This window comes from Zootoca vivipara, chromosome 4 (genome assembly GCF_963506605.1).
Source record: "Zootoca vivipara chromosome 4, rZooViv1.1, whole genome shotgun sequence".
Lineage (NCBI taxonomy): Eukaryota > Metazoa > Chordata > Lepidosauria > Squamata > Lacertidae > Zootoca > Zootoca vivipara.
In genome coordinates this window covers 19,707,209-19,735,046 of record NC_083279.1, presented here as the reverse complement: position 1 = coordinate 19,735,046, position 27,838 = coordinate 19,707,209, and the positions used below count along the sequence as shown (strand labels likewise).

Below are 27,838 nucleotides of genomic sequence, written 5' to 3'. Positions count from 1 at the left end.
TTATTAACAAAAGATACTTTTATTGGATTTTAATATTCAAGCATTAGTTTATGATCTTTAGAAAGAACGTATTAGAAAAAACATAGGTTCTTTTCTCCAATCAGAATGTCTGAGCCCAAAACATGCAGTTTAACTTGGTTGCAGATATGCTCTTGTGGGAGACATGCAGGCATTAACGTAAACTCAAACCAACTCAACATGATAAACATGTTTCCATTGCTTTTTTCCAAGGATGCATATGGGTTAATGTCAATTCCACATCTAGCAAATTGAACCATTCTATTAATACAAGACAAACAGCATTTTTGCTTGTGTATGTCCAAACACTCCCCCCGCCCACACACAATCCATTCTACATAATATGAATCATTAAAATCTGTTGTGAGCACACTTGAGAGTGCATCTTCTTTGTCTGTATGCAGATCTTCTCAACATATTATCCAGTCTCTTAATCTAGTTATGCTAGCGGATTAGAACTGACAGTGTAGTACAGTTATGAACAGTTACATCTATATAGGGTAGAGCAGATTAACAAAAAACAAAAAGTTAAACCAACCTAGAATTTAACAAATATAATCTACATATTTTTAAAACATATCAATATATCTGTATTTACAAAATTTCATGGATTTATTTATAATATGTGATGATCCACTGAAAATGCTGATAGTAATTATTACAATTATGAATGGATAGATTCCCAAGACTCAAGAGACACAAGGTTCCAAAGGCCAACAACACTGGAACCTAATGAAGTCACAGAAAAAGTGAGGTGGATTTATGGCCATAACTCCAGTATAAAAAAAATCAGGAAAAAAATCAAAAGCAACACATGAGTCAACTTTCCAAGTCATGATGGAAAGAAGTTATTTCATGGGGGGGGGGAATAATTAACCCCACTCAACAAGCCTAGAAAACTGTATTTACACCCGTTATTTATTTAGAAGTATCATTAAAAATTCTGTAATGTACTCACTTCTAGCCAGTCATTTAGAATTTAAAAGTCCTACTATAAGCAACATTTACAAACGCATACAATATTTAACTTCAACCTTCAGTAAGAACACCCAAGTGAAAACAAATTGCAAAGTTATAATACAAATGTTTTGGGTGGGCAAAATGTATATTCAGTATCATTCACAAGGTACTTCAGATAAAGCTTAAATTCTTCTTCAGGAGCATATCATTATATTAGGATGGTGGCTCCTGTGTTTTACAATTTCTTCAATCCACTTTCACAACGCTGTATATTTTGGTCACAAACCAGAAGCATGCGAAGAATCCAATTGTTCCTACAAAACAGAACATGAATTTTAAACCGGCAGAATAAACATCAATGGATCTATTACAGCAGGGGGTCCTCAAACTATGGTACGTGGGCCAGATCCGGCCCACCAGGCTCCTGAATCCAGCCTGCAAGCCGGCGGCGAGGTCTTTGGGCGGCTGTTCCCATTGTTCCCATTCAGCGCCACAAGCGGCAGAGGATCTGCCTCAAGCTCCTCCATGCTCCTTTTCCTGAGTCTCCAAAAAGGGGAAAGGAGCGTGGAGGAGCTTGAGGCAGAGCCGCCGCAGCTTGAAGCATGCTGAGGTAAACCTGGCGCGACATAGGAAGGTGGGTGCGTGCGTGGGAAGCAGTGCCAGCCTGGGGGGCGGGGTGACAAAATGGTGGGCAGCACAGGCTCCTTGCCATTAAGACATTGAAACAAGAAGCTTCTGTGCCTGAAAGAGAAGGTATTGTGTATTGCAAAATAGGATTGTGTTGATGCAACACAGCTGTTGAAGCACAAGGATGCAAATGAGCAAAGGATCCATGTGGCCTGAAGAAAGTGTGGAAACCACATATACCAAGGATGAGTTTATATTTTGGTTAGATACTGTAACACGAGTCCTCAAACTTTATAAACGGGGCCAGTTCACTGTGCCTCAGGCACTGTTGGGGACCGGACTATAGTTGCCCAAAGTTGTTGACCTTTTTTTAGGGAGGAAACCCCAAAGTTATTGACCTTTTTACAGAAGCTTGCCCTTTTAAGGAAGGTTACCTCTTGGGACAGGACCGGATACCAGCGTTCGGAGCACGCAGCGCCCACAAAAAAAAACCCCACCGCTAAAAACACCAAGACAGGATGCTGAGGGCCGCAAAGGATCCCACCACTCAGTGGCACCCACAAAAGAACCCGGCGCTTAAAAAAAAAAGTGTTGTGCATCAACACAACCCTATTTTGCAATACACAATACCTTCTCTTTCAGGCACAGAAGCTTCTTGTTTCAATGGCTTAATGGGTTCGGTAGCTGTAGAAGCTGGAGTGTCCTGACTTATTTTAAAGGGAAGTCTGTACCAGTCAGATTTAATTTTTTTAAATCTCCGGGTAACAACATCCTAAATTGCCAGGAGATTAGTGTTAGTTATCTCCCTCAATTAGCGCATATTTGAGTCTATATGTAGAGTGTATTAAGACAGTCTGTACCTACTCACAAATTATGAAGAAATAGCTTGACCAGTTCTGAGGGAGAGTACATTCCTCTTTATGTTTTCACACAGTGTGAAGGCACACTGTAAAGCCTCCTTCTAAATGATTTAGTGGGACTCAGAATTAAGCCCCACTAAATTCAAACAAGAACATTTCCAAAGTAATGTATGCAGGGTGGTACAATGCAGTCTGAGCATATTTTGTTATTTTGGTAAATATATACATAGTTTTGATGCTGCAAAGCACAACCAACCAGACTATTTGACTTCAATTTTTTTTGGCTGATTTAGAATCCAGGGTATCTGAAGGATATTGGAGAGTGGAACATTTGATAAGTCGTGTTCATGGCTGGAAGATAACCATGTGCTCCAATAAACCAACAGAGAATACTGCTTTTACAGCCCTTTGAATATATAAATTCCTGAGCAGTCTAAACCTGCTTGACAATGGCACATTGATTTTATGCACCTGAGTGTTCGCAAAAAGTATGTACAAATGGACTTTTTAAAAAATGTCACTTGAAGTCTGTATTTCATGTAACTGAGAATTAACGAGTGTGGAGTTAACTTTTTGTAACTTTAGATGACTGAAGATAGGTATTGTTCCGTTACATGTTGCAAAACTTTTCTATGTTTATGCATCAGGTTCTAATTCAAAGTTATGCATATGTGTGCATTTGTAGTGAAGAATGAAGATTTAGCAATGGTTCATTCATGATGAAAAAATTCAGCAAGAACTGTGAATGACATCGTATTGTTTTTTTCCGTAGTAGCTAAGCCACTGATGTTTAACTGACTCATTTACTCCGATACAGTATTGTGGGCCCAGCTGTAAGTCAGATTTGTCACATAGCTCCCAGTATTTTGCCTGCTGCGTCTGATCAATGACCCGGAATGCAGTGTGAGAAGCAAGTGCCCCAAGCATGTGCTACACCGTCACAGCAGCAGGGCACCGTCAGAACCCTTCTTGAGGCTGACCATTTTTAACAGATGAGTAAGCAGCAATATAATAGTTTTGATGCAACAATTATGAGTTTCTCTTTTTAGCTTTTATATCATCTTGACACAGGAAGCTAGATGCCTTCGGGGCTTGTGTGTGTAATTTTGGTCACTTGCTAGAATGATCTCATCCAAGCTTAATGAAATTTACTATGTACGTATCCCTTAATACACAGCCTCTTTTTTCTTGTAAACAGCTACATTTCTGGGGGGAGGGAGAAGAATCCCAATGCATATAAAGAGTTATCAGCATATAAAACTGGAAAACATTACAAAAACTATTCCCGAAAGCAACAGTAACCTGTGCAAAAAAAAAAAAATTAAATACTAAAATGAAATCAAATTAACTTCTTATATTTTATAGCCATCAAGGTTTTGACACCTTCTCTCTCAACCCTTACAAGTAGAAAAGGATGTCCTCCAAATGGTACAGCTCTCTCTGTATAAAACTTCTAACAGTCCTTAATAGGTAAACAAATGGAAACATGCAAGAATACAGATAAAAAAGCGGAAGGGTTTGTATTTTACATTTTAAATCAAATTCTGAAATGGCCCCTAACTGTGTTAGGAATTATACAGATGACTGCCAACATTCAGCAGCTAAAGCTGCAGGTAGAAAGCAGGAGAAGGGAAATGAACAGAAAAATGTCCTGACTACAGTTAAACATCCCAGCTTTATGTCACAACAACTTGAGGTCCATAGTCCACATTAAAATAGGCACACAAGTTTGTTTGTTTTTTAAACAAGCAACCGTAGGGATGTCAGTCAAACATTAGCATGAAAAAAGTTTGCACATGGCTCTAGAACTCTTAAACTGTATTGTGTGAAGCACTCTAACATAAAGTCTCAGTACCAAAAAATATATTTATATTTACCTGTGAAAAGGAAGAAGATCAGTACCATTATCATAGTGTATCCAAAATATAAAATGGTGCTTGCTGTACCCGTAATTTGAAGTTTGGAAAAGAAGTAATGTACTGCGTATATTAGAAAATAAACAGCGGTAAAGCCACTGGTGAGAAATGAGCGCCACTGCCAGTGATAATCCTAGAACAAAAGAGAGAAATGGTTGAAAAACCTGCTAAGTACTCGTAGACCTTCTGGGCTACAATCAATCAACTTACATGCAGGAGAATATTTACAAACCAAAGCAACATAGACTATATATTTCTATCTAATAATGATAAGCATTTACAGGGTTGACAATGCCGCAAACCCAGAAGTGAGTATTTCAGTTTGCAAATGTTCTTTGGAACGCAAACATCCAACGTGGCTGACCCAGCTTCTGATTGGCTGCAGGAGCTTCCTGGAGCCAAACGGAAGCTGCGCCTTGGTTTCCGAACATTTTGGAAATCAAATGGACTTCCGGAACGGATTCCATTCAACTTCCGAGGAACCACTGTATTTATATGGGTACCTACTCAAAGTTCTTTTTTTGGGGGGGGGGGGGGTTGGCCTCACTCTGGGCACCATAATACCAAAGTCTATCCTGGTCCTCAATGCAAACATAACCAGGCAGAGGCACTTTATGAAATCTCCCTCCATCATTGTGTAAAAGGAATAGTAACTTAGGAGCCAAGTCATTGATCGGATCCTTTTTGCTAATAAATTAAATCCCCCCAAGACAGGACTCTTGCAAGAAAGAATTCTGTAGGCTTACCTCTGCACACAAGTGGAAATAGCAAAGTAGAATAGTAGCCTCAGAACACGTGATAACCAGAATAATGAACACCAGAAACAAGAAGCCAAACATGTAATACATCTGATGAGACCTAGAAAACAGAAGTTTAAGCACAACAAAAGTAGTCTTGGTGAAGTTTACCTGGCTATTCTACCGTACAAGTAGCAAATATTGTTGAACTCCAGCATCTGAAGACTGCTCAACCAAATTCTATCCATTAAAGTTTATGGCATAAAACTACTCCCATGTTTAATTCATGTCAAAGTTGCCCATGGACTTTAGGGACATAGGCAAAGATTCCCCACCAACAAACTGTTTCACATAAGACTGGTAAGACCTTCTGTGACATCAGAACACTAAAACCAATGTCAGACAGAGGTGTCATGACACTCAAGACCTGCATCAGGCAACTTTTGGTTGGATGGTTTCAAAAGCCTATGGCCAGACAGCTACATACTTGCAAGGCTAACACAGGCTTTATATGACATTAAAGCAGAACAGTCAAAAGCTTTGATAATGGAAGAAAGTGGAGAGAAGTGCAGAAAAACAAATACAAGCTCTTAAAAAAAAACCCAGCAAGTTGAAAAAGTACTTTAGAAGGCATCAAACGTTTTTCAAGAAGCATACTGGCTTACCATATGCTATTAAGAATGAAGAAAAGTTGTATGAAGATGCATCCAAAGGGCAGAATGCCTCCCATAATGATACCAGGTAATGGCTGCGTGTAAAATGACTGTTCAGGAATCTGACGAGGAATCTGATTAGTACGAACTGGATGTTCTATGGCCTTTAAAAGATATAAACAAAGGTGCAGGAGAGAATTACTAAATAATCTAAATTATACTAAACACCACAAACAGAAGGAAGTACCTGCACAAAAGAATTTACAATCCTATGGCTTTCTAGCACAATAAAGGAAATCCAAACTACACCTAGAAGCTAAATCTCATCTAACGAGGTCTACCACATTCAGAATGGTTTTCTTAGCTTTGAATCCTATTGTTTGACCATGCTTTATATATACACAACTCAATCACTGAAGTCAGGCAGGACCCCAATATCCACAGCCTTCTAAAGGACTTGACCCACCATTTGTTTTCAGGCAGTTCAAAAGGTACGAGATATGTGTGCAGAGGTGAGTAAAATATGTAAGATCAGAAAGACAAAGAACTTACATTCTTCTTGAAACCAAAGTAGGCCCCAATGAACGTCAGTGGTACAGATATGCAAAACCAGAGGGCTAGAACAGCAACCAAAGTACCAAATGGAATGGCTGCAGAGGAATGTTCTCCCCAGAGAATCAGATTCATGATGAAGAAATCGGCAAACACAATGCTAAAAGAGAAACGAGATTTAACAATTAACTCACACTTGATTATTTTCAATGTTATTGAAATCATATCACTATATGTCTAGCTTAACGTTAAGCCCAGGTGACATGTAGAAAATATCAGGCAAAGAGGTCAAGCAAGCCTTTCTTCCTTAATCTAACAGGACTGAGCTCCAGCAGGAGTTGACGTTTCAGTTAAATAGCTCCAAATATATGTCTGTCTTAGCTCCACTTCAGGGGATGACTGCTTGCTGTGATTAAGCAGAAAGATTTGACATAGGCATTGTACAGTATATGACACCACAGATGCAGCGTGGTCTGAGAAGCAGCCTAAGGAGTAAAAGCAAGAATCAATGAAGAGCACCTCTGTCTTTTTAAAAAGTACTTCTGTCATGCTGGTACTGCTTAATCAACTTTTTTTCATGTGGCAGAAGGAAACAAGGTTTACAAAAACCAAAAAAGGGCACAAACTGTGCATAGCTCTGAGATGCAATGATGTTGCTGTGTTTTACTTATGTTGCTGAAGACTCACAAGTTTTAGCCAACCTTTTCATATACCTATTTTAACGGTAATAATAGAAATTGACTTACCCAGGGCAAAGGAAGGCTGTCAGCAGAACATTTGTCTTCCATTTTTCACCCCCAAATGCTGTATGAAAAGAAACCCAAACCAGCACCAATTAAATGACAGGTACTATACAAACATAATTCCCTATTTATTAGAACAGTTTAGACATGCACTTGAACTTAAAGTTCAGTTTTGTTATTTGTTTCTGCACCTTTATTAAAACAAAATTTTAAAAAAATTAGACTGATTCAACATACTGTACTGCATAATACTAAAAGTGCACACTGATTGAGAAGCTCCGTAAAGCAGTTATAGGTTTAACTTTCATTTTCTCTCCCTTTCAAATACATATAGACCAAAGCAGACAAAAGCTGGATCAAACTTCATATGTCAAACAAAATGCAATTTCAAAAGCCACTGACAGTCTGATTTCCATAACAATATGTCAGTTACCTCTTCCCCTGCAAGTAGATCCAAGTAAGAACAATTGACGTTAGAGTTAATACAATAAAAGAATATCCAACTTGAAAGTTTGCTAGCTTGAGAACAATCTAAACCTGCATGTAGTCTCTCTTCAGTCTTAAAACATTTTTCCATCTTGCCCAGAGGGCAAACAGGATCAGAGGGGAAATCATTGCTGTGATGATAATTTAGACTAATGAACTTAAGTGCTGTCACGTTAAATGAACTTTTGTACTTACATTTGTAGAATCTGGCAGCAACATAACCTGCTGGGGTTCCAAGCAGCACCCACAAGACCACAGCACAGGTCATTAATGCCCCCCGATTTGCAGGTGACAAAAACCCAAGGCAAGCAAAAACTGGAAAAGGAAATATATAATATTTAGAGGCCTCTTAAAGATGTGTGTGCTTCACATGTGGACTACCTTATTCACATCTGTTGTGCACAGTACCTAGGAGTGGTGGCACAATACTATCTTTCCCCCTTTCCCCCCAGAGATTTTGGATTTTTTACTTTGTGAAGTTCAATATATTTAGGATTTGTGCAGACATAATGGTCCCTGATCTCTTCATCTATCTACAGTACAAGTAGCCTGAAGAATACTGCAAATCACCTATGTGAACTTCCTGCAGGCTCCTACAACATCCATTTTCACTGGCATAAAATGTGTTAAAATGTGTTAGGGAGGGGGGAATATTGGGTTGTTTTGGTTTTTATCATGTGTTTTGTGTTTTGATACCGCTATTGCGATTTTATGTCGTGAACTGCCCTGAGGCCTGCGGGTATATGGCGGCATTCAAATTTAATAATAATAATAATAATAATAATAGCAGTAGTAGTTACCAACCAGAATTCTTATTATTTTATTTTTACATTTAGATTCCATGTTTCCGATAAAGAGCTTAAGGTGGTACACATGGTTTCCTCCACATTTTATTCTCATGACAATTCTGTGATGTGTATTAGGTCGAAAGCATGTGACTTGACTGATGGTCGGCCAAAGAGCTTCATGGCTGAGTGGGTATTTGCATGAACCCTGGTCTTCTGGGTCCTGATCAGTTCACCACTCTAGCTCTCAGCATCAAAGTGGTTTGAGAGTCAAATCTCCCATGTGTGTTTATGTATCTTTTCAGGACCTTGTGAACATCCAGCACCAGCAAACATGCCTCAAACCAGGAAGGCGGTGGGGGGGGGGGTTAGATACATGCAAGGGAAGGACGAGGAGAGAACAAGCACATCAAGCACATTGTGCATTGTTGATCATCTAACCAAGGTTAGGCAGAAGAGCTTATAGAATTAAGGGGCATCCCATTATGTTATACTTACATAGAGTAACAAAAGTCATAATTAAAATCTGTGTTCCAGAGCCCAGAAACACTGAGAGTAGCATTCCTTTTCTTGGGGGCCTAAATATGTCACCATGAACCAGTTTCCAACCAAATTCTTCCTGAGCATCTTCCTGAAAATTAATGAGCCAGTTGAGGGGTTTATACACACAATTATATATATATATATCTAACTTCATCCCTCCAGATACAAAAACTCTGCGTATTGTTTATATAAAATACTGAAATATCAAACGACACCAAACATTCAATCTTTATAACTCAGAAACCAATGAGTAACATACAAATGAGATCTCTTTCAACCTTTTGGGAGATAGTCAAGTTAGACACTTAGTGTGAATATTCTTGGGGGTGAACTGAGCATTTAGAAAGGAATGGGCAAGCCCTACTGCTGCCCCGGAAGGCAAGGAAGTGTGAGAACTCTTTATATGCTGTCTTAGGTCTACGAAGCTCCTCCCCAGTTCTGTCCCTGGCCAAGGTGAAGGTAGAATTCCCTGAGTCATGCAATCATTTGTAAACAAAGTCACTCCCCAGCAGGAAGAAATCCAGTGTGTGCTGGGATGACAATCTGAAAATATCACTAGTCTTGGCAGGGTAATTCATGGGATACATCATGCTTCCTCAACCTCAGCCCTCCAGATGTTTTGAGACTACAATTCCCATCATCCCTGACCACTGGTCCTGCTAGCTAGGGATCATGGGAGTTGTAGGCCAAAAAAACATCTGAAGGGCCGAGGTTGAGGAAGCCTGGGATACATCATTCATCAAAAGAAGTAAGCAAAATCATGGTAATCACCCAGCTCCTCTTGGTCTGTTTGGGTAACCTTTGCAGGGATTGCATCTGTGCCCAGCATTACCTTACGGAAAACATATTAAGATGGCTCTGTACGGACAAGGCTCGCAATTCAGATCCCCTGTGGGCTGCAGTTATTGCAACTGGGAAGGCCTCTTATTAGTTAACTGTCTCAATGGTAATTCCTTCAGGTGTTCAAGATGCCTATGATATCCAAGATTAATCATACTCAGACTAGATCTAATGAAACCAACGGACTTGTTATTTATGCCCATTGAGTTCAATGGATCTACTCTTGAGTATGACTTAAGATTAATAGCATCCTTATTAATATGTATTATTTTCACAGAAATTGAACAGACTGTATTTCACCTTTCCTTTAGACAATATTATATGCTTCGATGTCCTAACACAAAATTCTGTCAGTAACTATTGTTGCAAAAGGAGTATGTTTATATCAGTTAATACAGTTGCGAGATCAGCTGGTTCTTATTTGCTGTAAGCCACAATGAGTGGTGTATTTATACTTGAAGGGTAGCATATAAATGTTTTAATAAAATAAATATACATAAAAGCTATTTGGGCATAATACAGATAAAGAGTTAGGTTGCCAATGTGCTTATCAGAACATGACTGAGGCAAAGAAATTCACAACATTTCTAAACATGAATATTTAGAAGGTATCACAATGTTGTATTAGCGACCTGAAAAATTTAAAACATTTCTTCTCCAACTTGTTTTTTTAAAAAACTTATACTTACAGTAGAATCCATCTGATTATATCTTGCAATGTCTTTATGTAAAGTTCTTAGCATGATCATAGCAACCATCCCAGACAGGAAAAGGACAATCACAAGAGAATTCATAATGCTAAAAGGAAACATAATGGCCAGTTGTCAAACCACTATTTTTTTACCAAAAAAGTGCTCCAATATGTTGAATTACAAAATGAAAACATTTCCCTTACCTAAACCATTGTATATGTGTGTGAGGCATGGATTCTAAAATGTAATCCCACCTGGAGGCCCACCTGATTTCATCATTTTTCTGAAGAGAAAATGGTTAATTATTAGATGTCATACAACTAAAATAAAATTATAACAGACTTGCCAAGTTTTTATACTGGGAATGGCAACATAACTATGGTGTGTGTGTGTGTGTGTAGCATAAATAATTCTTGGGGATAATGAACAACTTATTTTCTTCTGATCTTAGTTACATAGATAATAATGAGAATATTATCACAATTTTCAGTGGAACCGAGAAATCACCAAGATTCCTGGCAACCAACATCATTATGATTTTCGTCATTAAATTAAATATTTATATAATACTTTCAGGTCTTCTAAGATGCTCACAATATGCTCATTATCTTGTTATAATCCTTACAGCAAGCCCTGAGAGTGAAATCAGTATTATGACCCACCATAATGGTGAGGAAGGACAACTAAGGCTATGAGTGCCTTACTTAAAAGTTTATCTAGTGAGTTCATGACAGACACAATATTTGAATTGGGGATTTCTAACTCACCATGCTACACCTCTCTCACGTTCAACATCAAATGTCAAAAATGTCAGCTAAACATATTCTTATTGAGCAAGGAATTGCTTCACTAAAATAATATCAGACATGATAATGAACAAATAAAAGGTGTCAAGCAGCTACCATTGCCTCTATACTTCTTGAAGGCTATATTCTGCATAGAGACTTCTCACTGAAGCTGCAATCCTCTATGTAGAATCATAGAATTGTAGAGATGGAAGTGACCCTAAGGATCATCTAGTCCAACCCCCTGCAATGCAGGAATATGTAGCTGTCCCATACAGGATTGGAACCTGCGACCTTGGCATTATCAGCAGTGTGTTCTAACCATCTGAGCTATGTGCTTGCCTAGAAGTAAGTTTCACTGACCACAGTGGAACTCATTCTTGAGTAAACATGCATAGCATTGAACTTTAAGACTTGTACACAAATACCATTTTAGTGTAGATCCAATACAGTATAGAGCAACAAGGGGTCTGCTCACCCAGTGGGACTTCTTCCTCTCCTACCACTATGGCTCTCTGGCACACTTACAAAATATGCTCCGGAAAGCAAGCAGATTTCTGTCGCTCAGGCAAGTGGCCATCATTGGCTGTCTTCCTTTATTAGGATTCCAAAGAATTTTAACTGAGTAACATCTATGAAATTTTCTACAAAAGTTATTTCCCTAGTTAGCCTAGAAGAATGCAATAAAAAAGTTTAGATGAATCGCCTTTCTTAAGACATTTATTAGGTTTTCATTAATATTTAATAATGATACTTTTTAAAATTCACCTAAGACAGCTCAGTCAGTAGAGCGTAAGACTCTTAATCTCAGCCCAATGTTGGCAAAAAGATTCTTGCATGGCAGGGAGTTGGACAGGATGCCTCTCATGGTCCCTTCCAACTCTGCTATGAATTTCTGGTACAAGAATCACCAACAGGGTGTTATTTTAAAACCTCAGAAAGTACTTTCCAAATCACACCTTCTCCAGGAAAAGAAATGGGAAAAGCCGGCAAGCATACCAACCTCAAAAGTAACTGAATATGTGTAGGGAATTTTGACATTTCCAGAAGCAAGCTTGTTACTTAAATCCATAGGTGGTCCCGTGCAGTCTGGGCTGTCAGGATTAGTGTGCTTGTAACTGTTTAAAAAACCAAAGACAATAGATTTGAGTGCAAAATGCAGTCGTTCTGGCAACAGATTTTAAATAATAAAACTAGGAGGAGGGTATTTGGTGGCCTGAAAGAGACTAGCCCCCCTGCTTTAAATCATAGTTTAAATAAGAAATGGCTTAAAGTGCACATTGCTCAATTTCCCCACTGCTTCATTTAACAAATAAGGGCTGTACCAAACCAGAGAATGACTTGCTGTTATGTGTGAACCAGCACTTGTGGTTGGGCTTTCCCCCCTAACAAACCATGTTGGCAAGACAAGGTCTGTTCTTGACAAGGCAAGGTCTGTTCATGTTTTTTAGGTGAAAAACAAACCTCAAGTGCTGGTTTGCACATAATGGCATGGTATCTCTTCTACCAGGAATAAGCAGCGGAGGAGTGACTCGTGAACTTTGGGGCAGCAAAACCATGATTAAATTGTAACTATGTGCAGTTTGTGTTATGTGTGAACTGGGCCTATATATAAATGGGATCACAATGGCAGCAATGTTTACTAACTAGTATCGTATATACTTGTCCATTATTATTTTTCCTATTAAGAATGAAAAATCTTAGGTGTTCCCTCCCTCCCACTCCTATACTTTCCACTCAACGTGAAGTCCACTGTGAGGAGTATGTTAAATTCCCTTATATCTTTCAAACAAAGTTATAACATTGCCAAGATGTCACGCAGATCTAGTAATAAAACTAAATGCTCACCTTTTTGGTTCAAGTTTAGCAGCTACTAGTCTTGCGCTGGGAGCTTCATTTTCTACAACGTGGTAGACTATTTTGATGTCCACATGATTGAATATGTAGAAGGTGTCGTGTTCATGGAACTCAGACTACAGAAAAAATATTTTGGAAAAACTTAATCAAATAGGTGGATGGAGCAGCGCACAACTGGCTATAAAATAACTCCCCTCCCCATCATCATCATCATCATCATCATCGTTATTATTAAAATTTATATGCCGCTTGTTTCAACAAACCATAGATAAGATTAACCACATTTTATTTTGGTTTGAAAATCACAACAAGCTGCACTTCATTTAAAATGCAAGCAAAAACTTCCAAACTCCTTTTATAGTTCCACAGAACGGGGAACACATCAGTCCACTGTTTGCTTCCTGCATTCTCATACCATACATAAAAACGAGGTAACTGTGAAAAGCCATTTCATAAGATCCCATTTTTACACAGTCCAAGCTTTAAAAATTGATCCCATTTCTCAGGTTTAAGAAATTAAGTCTAAAACCTTGCAGTACAAGGAACAGCATTACAATTAACCATTAATGTTAATTTATGAACTAAGCTTACTTTGTATATAGAATCATGGATGCTGCGAATATCCCAACAGCCAAACTTTCATGAACAACAATATAAAATTTTATGGGAGCTGAAATCCAACTCCAAAGAAATATATTCTGTCTTTCAGAAACAAATTCTCCTCCATGCAGAGACTGCAGATTAGTTTGAAAATTCAAACCAGTTCACCAGAATCACTAACGGATAACATTACCTGTCATCCAATTTTTCTTTCATGCAACAATTCATTTCTATGTTCTTTTTATGCTGTTCTAACACCAACTGCTTTAATAAAAGGGGAAGGCATAAGGTGTGGAAATTAATGGTTTCATGGAGCATACTTAGCATATGGGAGGAAGATGTCAGGCTGAGAAGAACAATATTAAGCAGATTAGCTGCCTATTGTTATTAGAAATAGCCTTTGTCCATCTATTCCTCCTTCTACTTTTCCATGATGACTCAGTCATTGCAATGGTGTCAAAGCAGGCTCCTAAAAATAGCATACTTAGACTGATAACAGCAAAAATTTAGGGGGGGGGGGAAATCAAGCAGCATGGTAATCTTGCATGCATTATTTAAAATTTATTTATACATACATTGATAACACAGGCATCTTTGGGGTGTCCATCTTCTGTTAGGTAACAACCAATGGGAAATCCAGGATTGCAGAACCTTTGGTTATCTTCCACATCATAACACCAAGTTACTGGCATATTATCCACAATCCTATAAAATGAATAGTAATACAGTATTTTCAGATGAAGCCTGTATCATTAAAGATGTACCACAGCTATAAATTTTGAGAAGAACTTTATCATTAGTAATAGAAACAAATTTTTTTTAAAAAATCCTTCCAGTAGCACCTTAGAGACCAACTAAGTTTGTCATTGGTATGAGCTTTCGTGTGCATGCACACTTCTTCAGATATTCAGTTGGTCTCTAAGGTGCTACTGGAAGGATTTTTTTTTATTTTTTGTTTCGACTACGTCAGACCAACGCAGCTACCTACCTGTAATGTTAGTAATAGTAATGTTTAGGTGATATCTAATTGGGGAACAGATTCTCTGTTTCTCCTGCATGCCTCCCCAAATCTGCTCCAGATGATTCGCACTATCACCACCATTTGCCTCTATAGTTTTTAATACACAAAAGGATATAGAATTGCTGTTCCAGCAGATCCATACTTTTATTTTTTAAAAAGAAATAAGAAATTAGAACTATGTTGTATTAAATGGAAGAAAACATTACATTTCTTTCCATGAATGTCCCACATTTCTCATCATAAGCTACCACAATTCTGTATTTTCTACTAAAAGTACGCAATTACGGTAGTTAAAAGTTAAACATGAACCTACCAATGATGCTGATAGTTCAGTAGCATACTCTTTTTCAGAAAATCTAGCTTTTGCTTGTGATCTGGGTTTTTCAAATCATATTCTTTTGTACAAACATGCTTGCACGTCTCTTTTTTGTTAAAGGTAAACTAAAAAAAATGAGAAAGAATTTAGAAACAAGTCTCCTTTTTACACATTGTTCACTCAAATTGCTTAAAGATTCAATGTAAGACAACAGCAGAACATCAAAATGCACACATGCACAAGTTCTCAAATTATTACATACAGTAATTCAGTTAACTTACGATTTTACCATGTGCCTAATAGCATCTTTTTTCTCCGCAACAGCAAACCCAAACTCTCAATGCAATTTTTATTGTGTTAAGAAGTCCAACTATACCGGAACTGAAAACTATTTCAAGCTATTCTCTCTTTTACCTTAAACCAAAGGAAATTTTGATCCAAGTCTTTTAACAACCTGAACTGAGAAAACATTTCAGGTGGCTAATTCAGAAGGATTTAATAAATTAAAGTTTATGGGTAGAATAGGCTAGGTTGCCTCTTCTAAACAACAGAATTTTCTACATGGCAGTAATACCACAAGCACATTTAAAATATTACCTGAGTGAATTTTTATACATACTGATCTTATACTAGGCTTCTCTGTCCTAAGATGCTTTAAGAGACTGCCAAATATGGTTGCATGACGTAATTGAAAACTATATAGCAAGATGAGGGTAAAAAGAAGCAGGACCCATCTTAGTTTAGTGAGCGATTCTAGCAATACTGTAGCTGCAAACAAAGTATTACATTTGGTGCAAATGAATGAATGTGTGTTGGTGCAAATGAAAAATATAGGACACCAAAGTGAGATGTTCCCAGTTTGTTTGTTTGTTTTTTAAAAAAACATTCCTAATCTCATCAACTGGCAGCCAACATGTTCGCAATTCCAATGCAGCACAACTGTTTCTATTTTTTTTAATAATAATTTTTATTGATTTTATACAAACAAAACAAACAAAACAAACATACAATATAAAACTGTCCCTTCGTTTTCCCTCCACCCACCGGTCCACCTCTGCCACCAGTGGTACCCGTGAGCTTTAAGAATCAAAGGGGTCCTTTGTAAGTTGGGTTTGGCCTCCCCCCTCCCTCCTCCCCCCACATCCCCCCCTGCCACTGAAAGGACAGGAATGGAGGAGCTCTGAGGATTGGTTTCCCCCAGCTCTTTCATAAACATGCATAAACAAATATAAACATAACAACAATAGGGAAGAGTTTTAACTCCCCAATTCTTATTATCTTAACATTGTAATTGTGACTTCCTCAATACTCTTCCTCCTGGTTTTCCTAACAAACTCTAATTGCTTATGGCGGGTTTTCTATTCCAAATTAAAATCCTTTTCTTATAATATTAACTCAATCCTCCTCCTTTTCCATGCTGCCCTCCCACAGGCCCCCTCCTGCCACAAGAGGAACCTGTAGGGCACAGCATTTCCAAGGTTCCATTAAATCCCCTCCTCACCCCTCTGAGTACCCCCTGCCACTGAGTATCTCAGAGTAAGGAGAGGAGAGTAGGCAGCTTTCTGCCTAAACACCTATCTTAACTTACAAAAATTTGCATCAACCTAAAAATTCTTTCCTAGGCCATTCTTATAACTCCCTCAAGAAAACACAGCTTTTTTTTCTTTCTTTCTTTTTTACACTCCATCTCCTCTCCCTAAGTCTTTTCCCCCAATTGGATCAGCATTTCCGTTAACAAGCCAAGATTTCGAAAACCGTCTTTCAAAAGCCAAGACAAAACCTTTTAACTAAAATTTTCACCCCACACCCATTCTTTCCCAAATCCATCTCCAGGCCTTTGCCCCCCCCCCGTCCCTGTCCTTCCCATCCCACAAAAACACCACCCCACATTTTAACCCCTCCAGGATCTTCAATTCCATTGATCTTTAAATTCCTTTGCTTCTCAATTTCTTGCTCTGCTTGTTTTTCTTCCTTTTGAAATCCATGCTTTGCTTCATCCCAAACATATTTGTTATAGTCCAAGTCCTCTTTAATACTTTCATCAAGTTGTTTCTCCTCACACACAGTCTCAGACTCAGCAGTCTCCAAATCCAAATTATCCTCTAAGTCCTGAACTTGGACTTCAACCTCAACTGATGGTAAATTGGGATGTTGCCGTTCCTTGTAAATGTCCTCCCATGTTTGTAGATAGTTCAGCACAGCCTCCTGGAAGGCTCGAGAGTACTTTGTTTTCATACTTCTCTTAACCGCAGACAAACAGGAGGTAGGGAACAAAGGGTGCTGGAAAATTCCTTCCTCAGACGATCGACTCCATTTTGGCTGTTCTTTCCCTTTGTTCTTTAACTCAATCACAAATCCATTCTTAATTCCAATTTAAATAGTTCTACCACGTTTTCAATCAATTTTTACTGTTCACAGCAATGCAATAAATCCACCCGGTCTTTTAACAGTTTGACAGCTTTTGACAGCTGTCAAAGCGCTCTTCCCCTTAATAATGCTGTGCCTCAAGGGGTGCCGGACTCGGGAGCTGAGATGGTTCGAAAAGATCTTTTTTTTCCTCTCGGGTCCACAGTCCCAAATACTTTTTCGTCGTTCGGCTTAGGTTTATTTAAAGCGCCTCCCAGTTTTCCATTAGGAAGAGACCGACTTCCGTTTCTTTAAAGTCTCTCCTATTTTTCCAATTAATAAATTTAAAGTCCAAATCAAAATTCCACTTACTTCATGGAAACCTTTAATTTTATTCGGAAGAATCCGCCGCTTGCCGGGTCAGGACTCGGAGCTTCGCTTCTCGGAGGTAAGATATAGCCCAAAATGGCTCCCGCGGTTCCACCCCGCCGGCTCTCGATCGCTCTACTGAGCTCTCGGGCAGCGGGGGATCCGCAAAACGGAGCAGCCGCTGGGCGCGTGAGTCACCGGGACTCTCTACCCGGTGCTTTTACGGGGAGTCCGCTCGCTCTGCGGACTTCCCCCCCCCCTCCGCGAGGCCAGGGACTTCGGCACGCAAAGTCCCTGCGTCCTTCTCTCCGCCGCGACAGACCGGAAGCCAGCACAACTGTTTCTAAGGCAGATATATTATCCAGGCAAGCCCTTTTCTTCTATAGCTTGGGACCCTTCCTTTGAATAGCCTGGGAACAGACTAAGGCTGCGTGCTTCTAGGGAGGTCTGGCCAGACATAGGGCATGCCTATGAGCAGCATAGCCAGACATGTTTCTAAGATGGCTAAGCTGACCAAGCTTCTGAATCCCAACCAGATGGTAGGCGGGGGCTGGGGGAGCGAGTGTCACTCTTGTCAGCACTGCCAGAGCTATGCAACTGGAATCACCAGCCCAGCTATTATTTTAATTTCCCCATAATGCAACGCCTGCGATATTGCCCAGTCTCAAATCTTCCATTTAGCAGGTGATTGAGGAGGTGGTTGCTGAACAACTCAAAGCATGCCTGGAGGATGCAGACCATTTGGATCCCTTCCAATCAGGATTTAGGCCTCATCATGGGACTGAAACTGCCTTGATTGCGCTGGTCGATGATCTATGGTGGGCTAGGAACAAAGGTGAGAGCTGTTTCCTAGTTCTGCTGCTGGATCTCTCAGCGGCCTATGATACCGTCGAACATGACATCCTTCTGGACCATCTAGAGGAGCTGGGAGCACTATTATACAGTGGCTCCGCTCCTTCCTCCTGGGCCGTGTCCAGAAAGTGGTGTTGGGGGATGAGTGTTCAGACCCCTGGGCTCTCACTTGTGGGGTACCTGGGGGTTCCATCCTCTCCCCCATGCCTTTTAACATCCATATGAAGCTGCTGAGAGAGATCACCAGGGGGTTTGGGCTGAGTATTCATCAGTATGCAGATGACACCCAGCTCTACCTCTCTTTTAAATCAGAACCGGTAAAGGTCCTGTGTGAGTGTCTGGAAGCAGTTGGAGAATGGATGGTGGCTAACAGATTGTGGTTGAATCCTGACAAGACAGAAGTGCTGTTTTGGGGGGACAGGGGGCGGGTGGGTGTGGGATCCTCCCTGTTCCTGAATGGGACAACTGTGCCCCTGAGTTATTTTGGACTCACAGTTATCCATGGAGGCACAGGTCAATTCTGTGTCCAGGGCATGTGTCTACCAGCTCCATCTGGTACGCAGGCTGACACCCTACCTCCCCGCAGACTGTCTCGTCAGAGTGGTCCATGCTCTAGTTATCTCCCGCTTGGACTCCTGCAATGCGCTCTACGTGGGGCTACCTTTGAAGGTGACCCGGAAAATACAACTAATCCAGAATGCAGCAGCTAGACTGGTGACTGGGAGTGGCCACCAAGACCACATAACACCAGTCCTGAAAGACCTACATTGGCTCCCAATACGTTTCCGAGCACAATTCAAAGTGTTGGTGTTGACCTTTAAAGCCCTAAATGGCCTCGGCCTGTATACCTGAAGGAGCGTCTCCACCCCCATCGTTCAGCCCCAACACTAAGATCCAACATCGAGGGCCTTCTGGCGGTTCCCTCACTGTGAGAAGGAAGGTTACATGGAACCAGGCAGAGGGCCTTCTCTGTAGTGGCACCTGCCTTGTGGAACACCCTCCCATCAGATGTCAAATAAATAAACAACTGACTTTTAGAAGACATCTGAAGGTAGCCCTGTTTAGGGAAGATTTTAATGTTTGATGTTTTATTGTGTTTTTAGTGTTCTGTTGGGAGCCGCCCAGAGTAACTGGGGAAACCCAGCCAGATGGGCGAGGTATTGTTATTATTATTGTTACTATTATTATTATTAATAAGTCAAGCAGTGTGGGGCTGGTGCTCCTGTTAGAGATGAAGCAGGCTGTCTCCTTGTTGCCAGGCAAACTGTCCAGTAGGCAGCTCAGCAGCAATGGGCCTCTGCAGCAGGACTCAACAATATCAACAATGTAATGCTGATGTTGCAGGAACTGCAGTGTGGGAAAATGTAAATGATCTACTGTAATTTACCCACCTAGGGCTGAGACCCCTGTGAAGAAAAGGTAAAGCAGGGGAAGCAACACCCAGTGGGTCCTTTCCTGATCCTAATATTTCCTCAAGAATGTCATGTGCTAGGGCAGGCTTAACCAAAAGCCTAACAAAGTTTTAAAAACCTTCAATCCATTTGTACAAATCAAAACATGCCAACAACTGGGATTCACTGCTTAGATTATGCAAATTCTTTGATTTTTAAAGCAATTAAAATACCTTATATGGCGAGGGCTCAATCCGCTCTCCAAACAACACCTGACCAAGATTTTCAGATGGACGTTTCCCTTCAGATGCTTCGCAAAAATCAAACCTAAAATCAAATTAAGCAAAACTTGAACTCTGTTTTATATTCTATATCTAAAATGCATACCTACATAATTTCACAAGAAACTTTTGAATCTTATTTAAGTTCCCTTATTTGAACAAACCTCCCTGTTGACAATTATGTTCACTAAGTTGACTTTCACTAAGTTGCGCTTATGTCTGCATCACTGAGCAATATATTTGAGATAATGCTCCACACAAATTATTTGCTTGTTCATTCCCTTCATTCCTGATTATTAGCCGTGCCTTCTGCAACAGATGAGAGTTGGAGTTCAACAATACTGGTCTATATTAATCACCCCCAAAGCAACATCTAATTAAGTTACTTCTGCATGCCATTTAAAGATGATTTACTAAGATTTTTCATTCTTTACAAGGATCCAAAATTTTTAGATTGGCTTAGTAGTGCAAATTGCAAAATTTGGGATTCTACGTTTTGAAACTTCTATAGCCAGCAAAAACCATTAGTTCAAAATTCTTCCCAAGTCGATTTGTTTAAAATATATAATATATAATTGAATCAAAAAACCAACTTCTAAAACAGAGTAAGGGAATTCTAGCCTCTTGGCAAATATCAGGAGCAGGATTTAACAAGCTAAACCTTGGTACAAAGCAACTAAACCAAATACCAAGTACCACTGACACTGCAGCTTGGACAATCATAACCTTGTCTATGAAATCTATCCTATCCTTTTTTCAACAAAGTTTTTATACATTACAAATCAAAGAATAATATTTCATATACTTACGCAGTATATTCATATGGAAGGACTGATTCCACAGAGTCTAGTCTATTCACAAATAGCTCTATCACAGGCTGCAAAAACACAACAAGACATTATTTATATATTTAACATGTATACACGTCATTGTAATAAAACCTTAAATTCTTTTTTTAATTCTTTTTGTAAACCGCTTATCAGTAAATAACAGGTAAGAACAAGTGTTTAAAACTTTCAGAATGTTAGTACTGTAGGTTACACTGAATTAAGATATATACATAATGTATCTGTCATCAAAGTTATACACACTGCAATTAGAGTATTTTGACCATTATTCTAAATGTGTATGCTCTGCCCTTCCTTACAAAAGTTGAATTACATTATGCAATTAGCATTATATAATCAAGCTTGCCTATGTGACTTCTACAAGTAGCTATAAAGAATACTTATTTTGATTTAAAACCACTGTATATCAGCTCTCTGCATAGTTGCCATCTGCATAGTTGCTCAATCAAACAATAAAATAAAACAGTACAAGTAGTAAAAAAGAATTGAGATAGGGAAGATTTAATAAACAATAGACAGAAGACTACATGCAACTAAACTACTTAGACTAAAGTGACAGAAAGTCAATGAGGGAACAAGAGTATGTAATACAAATACACTGTAGGAAAACTACAGTATATCGGAAATGAAAATTTGGCTAATAGTGCAAAACAGCCTTCCCAATAGGAAAAATTATGTTACACTTACAATCCTGACTTGGGGCCAGGAAGAGCGGAGAGGCTGATCAACCACCATACCCCAAGTCCTGAAGGCACATGCCAGGGCAAAAGGTGGTGGTAGGGGGCAGGTCTTCTTCCACTTTGCTATACCAGCCCTAGGCTAAAGCTTCCATTGAAACTTGCTATTTCAAAAGGTAAAAGGATGCCAATAGCAAATGTACCAGGAAAGCGTGGCAATTTAAAGTATTATGCTTTGTTTACTGAATACAAAGAAACTAAACATGCCAAATTAGCGGGTGGCGCTGAAGGTCGGCGGTTCAAATCCCTGCAATGGGGTGAGCTCCCGTTGCTCGGTCCCTGCCAACCTAGCAGTTCGAAAGCACCTCAAAGTGCAAGTAGATAAATAGGTACCGCTACAGTGGGAAGGTAAACGGCGTTACCGGGTGCTGCTCTGGTTCGCCAGAAGCGGCTTTGTCATGCTGGCCACATGACCTGGAAGCTGTACGCCAGCTCCCTCGACCGATAATGCGAGATGAGCGCCGCAATCCCAGAGTCAGGGGTCCCTTTACAGTACCTTTACCTAGGACACCAACTTTTCAAGGCAAATTGCCCTAATTTGTATAGAAAAGTTTTCCCATTCAAAATTTTCTGGGAAACCCACATCACGGACCTCCACAAAACTTAGAAAAATAGCATGAAGCCAACGCCTCTTTCCACCAAACTGCATTGTGTTGTGTTTTCCCGGAGGGAATGAATTATAATTTTTTCCAGGTTTGAAACAGATTATTTTTAGAGGATACTGTCTTTTGGATTACTACCTTGTTTTATCTCATTTGGCAGAGGAATATTTCAAGACACCCAGGGATGAACTTTATCCAGCTTTTGTTGACTTAGTCCAACATGATCATTTATGGAAAAACCTGGAGAAGTCTTCAGCGGACAAAAGTCTATTATTTCTGATTAGGTGTTTTACTGGAAGACATCCCCACAAGCCAGCTATAGTACAAGAGGTCAGCTCTCAATAATATTGTTGCATCAAAGGAGGAGAGTCAGATATGTACTTTGGCTCCCTTTCTGCTTGATCTGTCCTTGTATGATTCAAGTTCAATTCACTTGAGGTGCTTGCCCTCAAATTGGAAAGCACCTCCATTAGTACTGTATATTACTGTAAGCAGATGGTGCTGTATTGCTATCTTTAACAAAAAGTTTTAGAAGGGCTTTAAAGCAATTTTCTTCATAGAGAAACAGTGAAAATATGGTTGTGATTAGAACTAAGATCTTGCTGTCATTGGTTTTCTAGAAGGGGATTGATTTCTAAGTGGTATATGGATGACTATTTGTTGGAGTAACTGAGAGCCTCTTGGTACTTGGTATTCTTTTTTTGTTTTCCATTGATATGGAAGACCCACATAAAGCAGGCTATAGCAATGGAATCTCCTACCTCCATAGCTGCCAAGTTATCCCTTTTTTAAAGGGATTTTCCCTTATGCTGAATAGGCTTCCTCGCGAGAAAAGGGAAAACTTGGCAGCTATGTACCTCTCAGGCTTTCGTTTCTAAAGGTGAACAGTTCTAAAGGTGGACAGTTCGTTATTCTAAAGGTGGATAGTTTGTTCCAGCCATCTTCCAGGTCTATAGGAGAGCTTTCCAAACTTTTCATGTTGGTGACAAACTTTTTAGACATGCATCATTTCATGACACAGTAATTCAGTTTTACAAAGAAACTAGAGGTTAAACTAACCCCTTTCCAGCCCCGGGAGGAGCGCAGGGAGTATTTGCACGACACACCTACACACTGCAGTTGACACGCTAACATGCCGCAACACAGAGTTTGGAAAGCTGAGACCTGCGGGTATAGGGCAGTATATTAATTAAGCAAGCAAGAAAGCAAGCTCTGGTCTCTCTAGGGTCAAGACTGCAGCCCAACAATTGTTTGGAGTTGTTTTTGGGGCAAGGAACATTGATGGCACCCTAGAGAGAAGGTACAAGGGAATTTTTTGAAAATTTTTTGGAACTCTTAAATGTGTAAGGAGAGCATATTGAGGTGGGTTTTAGGTTCCTCCAAGCAGTAGCATGGAACACTGTTTGCAATTATTGGCTTCATATCCATTTTAGGAAATTTACACAGTTGATTGGTTTGATAGTCACAGATTCTTTCATGAGCTTCTGGGGTGGAATCTGCATAAAATACACCTTTTGGAATTTTTTGCGTGGATATCCCCACTTTTTTTCATTAGGAAGCTAAGGTGTGCATAGAATTAAGGAGCTGAAGGCCTTTTCTGTCAAACTTGTTCCCCAATTTATTTGGGTTTGGATAACTGGAAATGTTATTAGATATACAGTACAAGTATTTTCAGCCCTCATAACCCTCCTAAAGCTCAAAGAGCTTTTATGCTGGTTCGCTGTAATTCTTTGCCAGGAGCATTAATGGAAAGTAGATTTAACTGAACTTGATTAGAAGAAAGAGTACACCATTGCAATGAGGGTTGTCAGAAATTTATTAGTCATGTTCTGTTTCACTGCAAACATAACAGAGCTAGGAAGCATCCGATCCTCCCATATTTAAAGCATTAAATATTAACTGATGTCAGAACTCCATATGAAGGAAAAAGGTGAGTACGGTATGTTATAAGAACTGTAGCCATTTTTAAACTTTGGTGATCAAGATAAGGGCTCAGATGATCTCAGAGTGAGTTTGAAATGGATGTAAAGCTCTATATCTTTTTCGATTATATTACATTATGTATGTAAATATCCATGATGTTTGGGGTCTGGTACTCCAGTTGTATTTTACAATGGTAAATGACTTTATGAATAAATCTGATCTGCAACAAAACTAATATTTTTTGCAGTTGTCCTGTTGTTGTTGTTATTCTTATTTCATGTACTTATGAAATAGAACATTTTCTGTAAAATAAAAAAATTCCTTCAGTAGCACCTTAAAGACCAACTAAGTTTTTATTTTGGTATGAGCTTTCGTGTGCATGCACACTTCTTCAGATACTTAGTTGGTCTTTAAGGTGCTACTGAAGGAATTTTTTTATTTTACTTCGATCCAGACCAACACGGCTACCTACCTGTAACATTTTCTGTGAAAAACAAAGCAGTGGAACATCCCCCAGATGTTTTATAATTGTAAATAACTTTGGCAATTAAGCAGTATACAACAACAACAACAACAACAACAACGACAGTACGTTTAAGTGCACTTGCAACATTCATTTGCTTTGCTACTCTTACATCTCTTTTCCCACAACTTCTGCTGTTTTATACTTAGTAGTAGTAGTAGTAGTAGTAGTAATAATAATACTTGAATTTATACACTTTATACTCTATGCTAACTCTGCCCAATATGCAGCAAAGCTTTCAGGAATCTTAACTTGATTTTCAAACACAAAGTGATCCACTGGAAGGAAAAGACATACAAATGCAAAGAACGTGGTATGGCCTTTAGCCAATAGACCAGGTTGAAAAGACACATGGAGAACACCTTTTCTACTGAGAACAATGTGGTAGCACCTTTACATGCCTAGGTTCACTGCAGTGCCTTCATACTGGAGAGAAACCCTATTCTTGCCCTTACTGTAGTCTGCCCTTCACAGAACCAGGAACTTTAAGGAGGCATGAATGGATTAATCAAGTTATCCAAACATAGTATTCATCACATTGAAATTATTGTTGTTTTAACTTTCTACAAACATTAAAAACTTCCGCATAACACTCCATATGCGCAGACTATGGCATGATCAATGCAAGCATCACGATTTGATGGCAAAATCCTCAGGTGATAAATAGAGTGCTCTGCTTTAGGTTACAGGTGGCAGTATTGTTTTCCCCTTGCCGAAGAAGCCCCTTGCTCCATATACACTGAAGGTGTTGCATGTAATTATACATAGGCTATCACCAGTTTAAACCACCAGTTTAAACATACAGTATAATTTCTAATTTAAATTCTGTGGAGCTGTATGAAATTTAAGGGCAGCTTAAACTGCAAGGACCATAATACCATGAACTTATTTATCACCATCACCATCTTACTTAAAGCATGTTTACCCCTCTTTAGACAAAAGTATTCCTAGAGGAGCTTACAAAAATCAGTTTAAGACTGAGGAGCAGGTACTATATAAGAGACATGTCACATAAGGAAAGAGGGATGGGTAAGGAAGAGGGAAAATGCAAGCTCATGTTTCAGTTCCAAAGTTACTATTCCTAAACCACATGTGCAGCACAAGTGGTAATCATACTCCATTGCCAAATATTATTATTTCAACCTCAGGCATGTCCTTCATCAATTTATGACTCCAGAGAAGGAGAAGGTAGGATAACGGTTCTTCAGGATGGAGAGAAGAGGAGCTAATCTTGGGGATATGCAATCTCTTTAAGCAATTCATTAATAAAATAAAATATTCCTCTAAAAGACCCCAGTCACTAGAACATAATAAGTTACCTAACACAGACCTACCCAATCATGTACCCCTACACAACTATTCAATGAAACGTGGCTTACTTACGAAGCAGCATTAACAGTAAAAAAGAAAGGAAGAAAAGGAAGGGTTTGAAGGAATACCAAAGAGAAGGATAAGACAAGTTAGGCTGCTGCCAATCCCACCACATTTTTTACACACACACACACACACACAGAGAGAGAGAGAGAGAGAGAGAGAGAGAGAGAGAGAGAGAGAGAGAGAGAGAGAGTTTGGATGGCCACATGTCCTGTATGATCTAGTTGAGATTCCTGTATAGCAGGAAGGTGAACTAGAAGACCGTTGGAGTCCATTCCAACTCTAAAATTCCCCAGAGGTAAATGCAGAGCATTCTGCTCCCATTCTGATGGGGCAGGCAAGGTTCTTGAAGATCCTCCTTGTGGGAGAGGCCAGCCTGCTTTCCCTGGACAGCCCCAGACAGTTGGGGTTTCTGTTTTCTCAGCTACATAGAGCTCAGCTTTAGATCCTTATTTTAGTTTACTTTCTTTTTCTCCAACTTCTGAGCGCCCATCGTAGGAGCTGCTGAATCCTAACATAAAGGTCTAAGGCAATGAGCAAGCCGCAGCGGCCTGACCAGCTTGTTGGCACCATCACCTTACACATGCCTGGGCGCAGACCCCTACAAATGTCCTATTTTTCAGGGACAATCCTGGATTTACTGCCTGGTTTCTTATTTGATCCTGGAAGGTCACACTTTTCCTCAGGACATCTGTATTGTTGGGAGGGTATGGAATAGGATGTCCCTATTTTCCTGGGAGAAATATTGGAGGGTATGGAATAAGGTGTCCCTATTTTCATCGGAGAAATGTTGGGAGGGTATGGAACAGGATGTCCCTATTTTCCCGGGAGAAATGTTGGAGGATATGGAACAGGATGTCCCTATTTTCCTGGGAGAAATGTTGGAGGGTACTGTATTGATATCCTTGTTTTCATGGGAGAAATGTTGGGAGGAAATGGAATAGGATGTCCCTATTTTCATTGGACAAATGTTGCAGGGTATGCAGGCACTGACAAAAGCAGAGATTAAAAGATGCAGTTTAGGGCATTCTGGAAGACTTCCTCCCAGCCAATCCACTCCTCCATCCCAAACGCAAGAAAGCCTAAGCAGGCAGGAAAGACTTTCGATCTGAAGGGGGGGATCCCTGTCACCGCACAGCTGATTAGTATGTATGTATGGAGGGGGGCTATTATGACATGACACCACACACACCCCACTAACCGACATTACTCATACTCTGTCACACACCCCTCCGGCATTTGAGGGCGGCCAGGCCTCGCTCTCCGGACTCAACCGCCCTTCCCAACCCGCCCCTACAGACCTTGCAGTCGTATTTGTCCGGTTCGTCGCAGAAGTTGACGGGCGCCAGGCCGGGCAGGTAGAAGGCCGAGCCGGAGGGCGAATTTGCCACCAGGAGCGCGACGGCCAACAGCAGCTGCGCGACAGTCATGGCGAAGGGAAGGCGGGTGGGGTGTAGGAGGGTGGTGGGGGTGGGGGTGACAGAGAGAACGGATATGGGGGCGGTTTCTTTTTTGGAAAGACGGTACCCTCCCCCGCGTCCAAGCACGAAACCGAGCCGAGCCTCCTCAGCCGCTACTTCCGGCTTCCTCAGACACGTCAG

The 27,838-nt window shown here is 40.0% G+C and overlaps 1 protein-coding gene across 1 annotated transcript; it reads right to left on the bottom strand.

Annotated features, from left to right (window-relative positions):
* On the bottom strand, positions 1-27,838 carry TM9SF2 (transmembrane 9 superfamily member 2). Its single transcript, XM_035115436.2, has 17 exons — positions 27,539-27,838; positions 21,040-21,107; positions 20,183-20,276; positions 14,989-15,116; positions 14,230-14,359; positions 13,046-13,170; positions 12,201-12,315; positions 10,616-10,695; positions 10,410-10,518; positions 8,836-8,968; positions 7,748-7,867; positions 7,070-7,127; positions 6,324-6,483; positions 5,784-5,935; positions 5,128-5,239; positions 4,343-4,514; positions 1-1,292 (listed from the first exon to the last, which is right to left on the bottom strand). Exons 1-17 carry the CDS (start codon positions 27,665-27,667, stop codon positions 1,225-1,227), a joined length of 1,953 nt encoding a protein of 650 aa, XP_034971327.1. The 5' UTR covers positions 27,668-27,838; the 3' UTR covers positions 1-1,224.